The following is a 9781-nucleotide window of genomic DNA, read 5'->3' on the forward strand; positions in this document are numbered from 1 at the left end:
ACATAAACTAAAAGATAATAGTGATTTAGAGAATCATCACTAACCTTAAGTACTGATCAATCTCTGCGTAGTTATTCAAGACATACCATCGAGCTCTTTCAAACTCTTGCGAACATAGATCGTATCCCCCTTGTGCGCCTATGAGATGTACGGTCTGGGAAAATACAGTAAATGTCGATGAGACTCCCATCTCTCGCCCACCTTTATAATCTCGGTCCAGTCTTGTAAATCTAGTATCAGCCCCACGAAAATACATTGAACAAAAGGTATGCCACTCATTATCAATATATGACTCTGCAATCGAACCTTCTGAACGAGCTTTATTCCCCACAGATTGCTTAAGTTTTTCCAAAAACCATTCAATAGGATACATCCATCTATACTGAACCGGGCTAGCGAGTAAAACCTCACGAGGTAGGTGCACAGCCAAATGAACCATTACATCAAAAAATGAAGGCGGGTACAAACTCTCCAATTTGCACAATATTACTGAAATGTCAGCTTCCATTTTTAACAATGCATCAACTTTCAACGTTCTACTACAAATGTCTCTGAAAAATCTCCCTAATTCTGTGAGAGCTGTATGAACATCTCGAATAAGCTTTCCACGCACACCAACCGGCAATAGATGCTGCAGAAATAAATGACAGTCGTGACTTTTAAGACCAGTTATCTTCAAATACCCGAAGAATGTAAGGAATCGCTGAACCAAAATTTTAATTGACTAACAGAAAAGTTTAAATTGAATATATCTGCCATATAGATGATTGAATCTCAAACTGTCCACTTTGGACAATTCAAGAGTTGTACCCAAACATTCCTTTAAGAGAATATTTGGCCACAACTCTCGAACGGGTCTATGGTTTAAGTACATATAAAAATAACCCTAAAATTCAAAACTATCTAACTCATAATACAATTATACAATGAAATCACATTCTAAATCACAAATACATTGCAACATTACATTCTAATTAATCACCAATTTCTACATTCTAATTTAATTTTAGTGCATAATATGTTATAATTATACAATATTATTTTTTAATTAAATTTGTTATAAGTTTTATACATTAATTTAGCTATTAACAATTGCTATGTTATATATATTTAATTTTAGTGCATAATATTTTGTAATTATACTATATTATTTTGTAATTACATTTTTTATAAGTTTTATACATTAATTTAACTATTAAGAATTGCTATGTTAATATAAATATTTTAAGTTTCTAATTTAATTTTAGTGCATAATATTTTGTAATTATATTATATTAATCTATATTTTTATATCTTATAATTTTATAATTTTTGTTATATTAGGATTCTGTTCAAACAATATTCTACTCCCACAGGATCCCGTTCGAACTAACGTTATAGTGTTCGAACGGGACAAACCCAGATTCCAGACATGAAACAGAGAAATCATTTGCCACAAAACACAATTTTCACAATCACAATCTCATAAGATGTATATTATCAGAATGTCCATTTTAAATGGGATTGTACAAACACAAATATACAGCATGCATCTTAACATAATTAATTAAAAACTATAAATTATCAAAAATCTAAAAATTATAAATATTATCTTGAATTTAAGCAACCCAAACAAAAGTATCAATCCACAATACCTACATAAGCAAAAAATACATTATGAGAAAACCTAAATCATGTGCAATAAACTAACATGAATGAAACTTGAAATACAAAAAAACATAGAAAAAAAATACATACCTTTTGTTCGAACCTCTCATCTCTCTCTCTCAAGAATCTCTTCTCTCACTAAGTCTGTGAGTATCTCTCTCTCCACAACACTCTCACACACACAAAATCACAAAGCCATGCTCTGCCTCCTATTAAACATTCATCAGCTGTGAAAATGAACTAGAAGTTCAGGTATATGAATCTGTGAAGTTCCGTTCGAACTGGAAATTTACCCATTCGAACACGAAAATTTCGAATAGGCGCTAAATCTGCCGCGATTTATTTCACGTTCGAACATATCATTTTGTTGTTCGAACTAACAAATCAGAATATTCCTTGGCATATTCTTCAAATGTAGACTAGCTCAAAGGGTATTTTCGTAACACTGTTCAACCAGAGCGTTCGAATGACGAATTTTGACATTCGAATAAACTAACATTCAGAGTATTTAGCGCGAAGTTTGCCTCCAAACACATTCCACGAGATAACACCGTTCAAACGGGGCATTATTGGGTTTGAACCAATCACAAAATATTTTAATATTATATACTATATAATAACTATATATTTTACCAACTATTTTATATTATAATTGATAATATATAATGTACTACAAGTCTAATAGTTAATATAATACTTATACTATATACTAATACTTATACTATATACTAACTATTAATATATAGTACTTATTAATATATATATATATATATATATATACTTTTGGTCTTCTAATTTTGCACTATATATTATATAACTTACTAAAATATAATAACTATAGTTATAGTAACTTATAATAGTAACTAGTAACTAGTTATTATAGTTACGATAACTTGTATAGTTATCATAACTTATAATACTTGCATTGAAGTAGCTATAGTAACTATTTTAACTATAGTACTTATGATAATTGGTATAGTTATCAAAATTTATAATACTAACATTGTAGTAGCTATATAACTAATAACTACTATATATATTAATTATTTTCACTTTTATAGTTATTATAACTTATAATACTTACACTGTAGCAGCTATATAACTAATAGCTACTATATATATATATTAGTTATATTAAGATGTATAATTATCATAACTTATAATAGCTATAACTACATAGTAACTATATAATACTTACATTATAGTAGCTATGTATCTAATATCCACTGTATCTATATTTATATTAATTATATTAACTTGTATAGTTATCATAACTTATAATAGCTATAGCTATATAGTAACTATATATAATACTTACACTGTAGTAGCTATATAATGTATAACTACTATAGTTAATAACTACTATAACTATATAATAACTATATATAATACTTACACTGTAGTTATATAACTAGTAACTATAGTTAGTGTTATAATATTATATAAACTATAGGAGTATAGTTATCGTAACTTATATATAGTACCTATATAATTCAACCATTATAATTATACTAAGTACTTAGAGTATTGGCATTGGACTCATCAAATGAGTTCAGTCTTCAAAATTTGATGAATTCATGTTTAAAATCACTGCATTGGATTCACCAAACATTAAATGATGAAACTTTGACGAATTGTGCATTCCAATTCATCTTCAATTGCTATATAGCTAATATCCACTATATCTATATTTATTTACTTAAATTATTGTTTCCCAATTTTGAGCCACAATTTATTAATTAACATATAGTTAGTATAATTGTAAAATATGAAAAAAATAAATTAAAAATATTATTATTAAAAAAATCATATTATATTATTATTTTGATGAATCCAATGGCTAATTCAATGTGTGGTTATGGATATGGAGGTTTTGAGTTTATGAAAAATATGTACTTTTCATCAAATTTTAAAGATGAAAATGATGAATCCAATGTTAATGCTCTTAGTATGTACTTAGTATAATAGAAACAATATATTTAAAAATAATATACTAAATATATTAATTAAGTATTATAATACTATTATTAGTTTCATTTTTATACTTTTGTACTTTGTAATATTATTATTATTATATATTATTATTAGTAATATAATTATAAATATATTAATATAATAACCGTTCGAACGGATCTTTATCCAGTTCGAACGAGACGCCACAGTCATTATAGACCCAGTTCGAATACAATGAAACAAAACTCTCTCATTCGAACCAGCAACCACCGAGAGACTCCGAGTTTGCCCCTTAACTCCGCCGCGAAAACCGCCACTCAACCGCCGTAGGAACCCCACATTTGAACTTCTAAGAGGTATGGGTCAACTCTCCACCTCTATTATTTAGTTTTTTGCACGAATGGGATGTATTTGGGGGTATGGATTTCGAATCCGAAATCCACCCATTTTGGTGTATTCCGTGGAAATAACATCAAAATAATCGGTAGAAATGATTGCGCTTCACTCCTTAATCATTTCTACCGATTAAAACAAATGATAACATCTAGATAGGAAGTTTTTCAGTTCGGGGCTGAGTTGACTCAGCCATGGCTGTTTGGCTTCTTCCGTTCGAACAAACTCTAGTCCGTTTGAACTCTTAATTGCCAAACAGCATTATTTCTGTTCGACCAAAATAAATTCGTTCGAATGAACAAAGAAACTCTATTCGAATGAACAGAACAGTCCATTCGAATAGAGTTTTCTAGTTCAAATAGACTATGTTCGGTTCGAACGAATTATTTCAATTCAATTCAATATACTATAATTCTTCAATAATATAATTTAAATATTATGATTAATTATATTCTTACTTTCATTATGGTTAAACAGTATATCAATAGCATCCAGCGGAATAAAACGTGCGAGAGATCAGCCCAACCAAAGTAGTGGATCAGCAGCTCATGCTCCGGAGATGAGGCCTACACTTGTCGACCGTCCAGTCATTTTGTCTGACTTCTCTGATCTTTCATGGGAGGGATGGAGCATACAATCCATCTTCACCGAGCGGAGATGGAGATCGATTTGTGAGCAGCGGGGGACTGCATATCCAGAGATGGTCGGTGAGTTCTACCGTGCCATGGGAGAACTTAGCGCTGATGCTCTGTTCTACACCATATCAGTCCGGGGAGTGAGTATTAATTTCTCTCCCCACATTATTGCTGAGTTCCTTGACATTTCCTGTATATAGCCGACGCATATCCTGCAGTGGCTACATGGGGACCAGCGACTGCACCATCTAATTCTGACACACTGGCCGCATCCTCCACGCTAGCCCCGAATGTAGATTCGGATGCTACTTCGGATGGTAGTGAGGATGAGGATCTACTTGATGATGGTCTCACAGACGATCAGGTACGTCAGCTAGTGCGAGACCCATCGGCTCCTCCATATGATGGGTACAAGGTGATCCAACAGGCTGATTGTATAGGATTTTTTAGAATGCTTAATTTGATTGTTGGCTATAACATCGCTCCAAAAAAATACAAGACTGATTTCGGGATCGATCGAGCCAGATTTTTACTGCGGATAGCACGGGGGGATCCCATTGATCTGGCATTGTATTTATTCCTCCGCATTCGATCGGAGTCACACTTTTTCAGTGGAGGTAGTCTACCATTTGCACTGTTGATATCTAACCTCCTACTCCGATCGGGGGTTACAGTGTCGGCCACTGAGTGGAGGTCGCCACAGATGGGGCCCCTTAACAAGATCACATTCAGCAAGAGCAAATGGCACTTGCAGAAGACTGCACCAGAACAGCCTAGTGATCCTCCCACAGATCTAGCTTCTAGTAGTGCTGCCGCTATTGAGAGACAGCCTCCTAGGACTACTTTGGATCAGGTACGAGCTTTGTTTGTGGAGTTCGTTGAGCCCATCATGGAGAAGCTTATGGATCTGGAAGGATCTATTAAAATGTTGCAAGAGGATGTTGATATACTAAGGAATCAATAATTATGATCGTTTTAGTTATTATTTTACTTTTTTATGTTGTATTGAACATTATATATTTGTGATGTAATTAATGTATGGTTTTTATTTCTCGTGTTTACTACTTTGTTTATTTTTTCCATTTTACTTGTTGTTCATGATAATATAAAAAATGATACTATCTTTAAAGTTATATTTATATAAATTTAACATAAAAGAAATCATTATAAAGTTTTGAAGTTAATTACATAAAAGTAATTTATGAATTTATAAATATTTTAACTCACCGCAAATCATAATATATAATATATACACATTTTTATATTTTAAAAATGATAATAAATTAATGGAAAAAATATTTATTACTTTAATGGAAAAATATATGCACAAATCCATACTAATAAAAAAATTAATTGAATCTCTATCCGTTCGAACAAAGAAATTTAAGTTCGAACGGTTATTAACTCACCTCGGAAAAAATAAATTAATTTCCCGCCAATATTATTATTCGAACAGATTATATACTGGTCGAACGGACATTAATTCCATGTTCGAATCTATTTTGTTCCGTTTGAACAGTTTTCCTTTTTTGAGACGATTTTGTTTGTCACAAAATATCTTGTTCGAATTGATATTTTTCCGTTCGAATGAATTTAGTAGCTCAGGCATTTTTGGAGACGAAATACAAAAATGACTTTTAACAAATTTTGTCCCTAAAATTCAAATTTCTTGTAGTGGCAGTGGCTTTGGGCAGCGTTATCTGGAGGAGGCTCACCGTTTTGGTTTGACGTGGGGAGGGTGCTGCACTGTGAAAAAGTGGAAGGGCACTGATGTGCTTCCTTTTCTCTCAGTCTGTCCAGGTGTAGCGACATAAAGTTTTGGGTTAACGGCAACTTACGACCGGTGGCTTGTGGAGGTGCAGCAAGGTAGGGCTTGGGCAATGGGCAGTGGGTAGTTTCTAAAATGCATGAGATGATATATATATATATATATATATATATATATTATATATAGGTGATTGGAAAGAAAACCCTAGAGGTGAAAGGGAGAGTAAACGTGCATGGGAGACATGCTTGGGAGTGGAAACGTGTGTGCCATGGAGTTCAATCCAGCTTGTTCACACGGGCTTGTGCTTTTGGATCCAATTGGGAAGTACGTAAGCGTCGCGTAATCGCTTTAAAAAAGAGTGGGGTTTATTATTAAAAAATTAATTTTTTTCATGTGAGTCTTATACTTTATTTATTTTTTTTAAAACGATTACGCGGCGATTGCACAATCCACAGTTTGCAAATATCTTTTTTCTTTTGAAATAATTGAGCCCACATCTTGTATAGTGTATAGACTTAACAAATGCGTTGAGCCAACTAGAGCAGTCAAAAATATCTTCGGATGGCACGTATTTTCACAAGTCGAGTATTTAATAAATTATAATACGACTTATTACAACTGCTAAAATAACCCAGCTGATCCCGTAAATTCTTCGGGCCAATTATCAAATAAATGAATTCTCCTTGGTTCATAAAACATTTTAACATCCTTATCAAGCCCAATAAAAATTACTTGTTAAATACCAAGCAATTTTTTCATACATATAAACCCACAAAAAATAAAAATTATCGAATCTGCAATTAATTAGCTTAGAATTGGTGCTGGCCTGTGTGCATGTTACACTTTATGTCGGCCAACTGGCCTTTCTTTCTTACCTTATTCTCACGCTAGCAAATTCCAGCATGAATATTTAAGTTTCATCATAGTTTATAGGTCCACTATGTCTGTCTAGTGTTCCAATACTAAATATTTTTTTAAGAGAAATGATAGTTACAGTTACATACTGCGTAATCACTTTGAAAAAAATAAATAAATACGAGACTCATATGAAAAGAAAATTAATTTTTTAATAGTGGATCATACTCTTTTTCAAAGTGATTGTACAGTACTTGCACACTTTATAACTGTACGTAGCATTAGTAAATAATTTACACGTACATATACTAATACCGGAATTTTTTAAATCCATATATATGTGGTTACGTGGCAAAAGTCGATTTATTGCTGGGCCAATTAACACTTTCCTATCGATTGGCCGAAGCCTGCCGCATTAGTTATTACAAAAACATTTGTGCTTTTATTTTTTTTTATAAGTATAATGAATCCCACAATGATATGAATATTATTATACAAGAACTCGTAAGTACCGCAACTCATGTACATATATATATATATATATATATTACTAATACATGATCACGTCATAGAAATCACTAGTGTAGTTTTCACACGATGGTTACCTTGCACCAACTTACAGTATGGATCGAAAGATTAATATATAGAAAGCAGAAATACTATTAAATCAATGGATTAATTACACGGTTAAGCCATTTGCGTACCAATAACCCAATTTTCAACTCTCTGCTAAATAAATCTGTTCACCATTAATCTGTCACATTTCTTTTTGGCCATGGGCTCTACCTCTGCAAGAACCAATTGGAAACCATACATGAATAAACTAGATAGAACAAGAACCATCAGCAACACCAGGAAGCAAGAATTTAGAAGACCAAAGATCGTTACAAATTAAAAAGATCACTGATCAGTACATAAATACATCTGCAGATGCCATAATGGCCGGATGGTTCAGATAGATAGAACTCCATGGGTGCATGAAGCTATTATCATCATGGGTCTGAATGTCATGATCTTGTTGTGTCTCAAAAAGACCATTTGTGCTGGAGTTCAGATAATTGACGATCTCGTTAAGAGATTCTAGCCTCTGGCTGAGCTCAGCCATCTGAGCTTTCAGAATTGAGTTCTCAGCCTCAATATTCAGGTACACCTGAGAGGTCATGTTCATGCTCGTGAGGATTTGATGATTCTCCTTCGTGAGCTGGCACACCTGAGCCATCAAATCATCCAGGTGCTTCTGTTTGCGCTGTCTTGATCGGCGCGCCGATTCACGATTTGACAGCATCCTTTTCCGCTTTCTTTGATCCATAACATGCTGCAGATCGTCGCCCTCAGACCCTGAGTTGTGAAGTGCGCTGGACCCTGAAGAAGCAGCTCCAGTACTAGAAGAATCCATATATGTGGCGTATATATGTTTGAACAATAATAGTGATATTAAGCTCAACAAAAACAAGATCTTTAATATATATATGCTTTTATATGTATATGAACTATATTATAAAGAAGATCTAGTTTCGAAGTGCAGCGAGAGAGGAGGCCCTATTTAGTTCATGAAAAACGTAAAACCAGTAGAGGAAGACAACAGAGAAGGACTGAACCAAGTGGGTCCTGCGCCGGAGGGTGGAGTTTATCATAAACCCAGAAAGGAGGATTTCACTGACTACCGGAGACATGAGTCTCAAACATCAAGAACAAGATATTTTGCATTAAACAAAAAAATGTGATAGCTAGAGAATTAAGAAAGATGGAGATCTTGTGCAGAGAGGGATATGGGTTTCTAATGATAAAAGTTTCAGAGTCTAGCCTGAAGAGAATCAGATCAAACACCGAGGAAGGGAGACCTAAAATTTTTTGGGGGAAGAAGATGGAGAAGGTGAAGAGGTTTTGCAGGGTGTTGCTGGCCCATTTTATAAACCGAAAAGCGCCCACTTGTAACTAAATTATTTGAAAAAATAAAGCAATTGGGTCTATAAAATATAAAGTAACGAGAAAACAAATATAAGACAAGAAAGCATGATAAATTTTGTATTGAACTGCAGACCTAGTTGATACTTTGACGGGTCCTATTCACGCGCATGCGCGAATAGAAGCGGCCCTGCTTCTTCTCTTTCTTTCTGATAAAAAATATTAACATTCAGATTTTCAAGAAAAATATTAAAAAAATACCCCACATAATTATATAATATTTTAGATTTAATTTAATATAAAAATAATTTTATAATTTAATATAGCATATCAAGATAGTCACTTACAAATTTACTTGTTGCTAGCAATTATCTTTTTTAATTAAAATTCTAAAACTTTAATAAAATTTTAAGATGAGATGAGATAATTTTAGATGAAAATTAAAAGTTAAATAAAATATTATTAAAATATTTTATTATTATAATTATTATTATTATTTTAAAATTTAAAATTATTTAATTATTTATTATATTTTATATAAAAATTTTAAAAAATTATAATAATAAAATAAAATAAGATAAAATAAAATAAAACCATTCATCCATTCAAACGGAACTCCATCCGG

General features: G+C 32.4%; 1 protein-coding gene across 1 annotated transcript; it reads right to left on the reverse strand.

Moving 5' to 3' along the window:
- Positions 1-7893: 7893 nt before the first annotated feature.
- Positions 7894-9167, reverse strand: LOC108993508 (bZIP transcription factor 11-like). The gene has a single exon (XM_018968461.2). It carries the CDS (start codon positions 8645-8647, stop codon positions 8159-8161), a length of 489 nt encoding a protein of 162 aa, XP_018824006.1. The 5' UTR covers positions 8648-9167; the 3' UTR covers positions 7894-8158.
- Positions 9168-9781: the final 614 nt, after the last annotated feature.

The sequence above is a fragment of the Juglans regia genome, chromosome 11 (genome assembly GCF_001411555.2).
Source record: "Juglans regia cultivar Chandler chromosome 11, Walnut 2.0, whole genome shotgun sequence".
Classification (NCBI taxonomy): domain Eukaryota; kingdom Viridiplantae; phylum Streptophyta; class Magnoliopsida; order Fagales; family Juglandaceae; genus Juglans; species Juglans regia.

What these genes read in the sequence shown, in the direction of transcription:
- LOC108993508 (XM_018968461.2), bottom strand. Translation starts at nt 8,647, where the DNA reads ATGGATTCTTCTAGTACTGGAGCTGCTTCTTCAGGGTCCAGCGCACTT.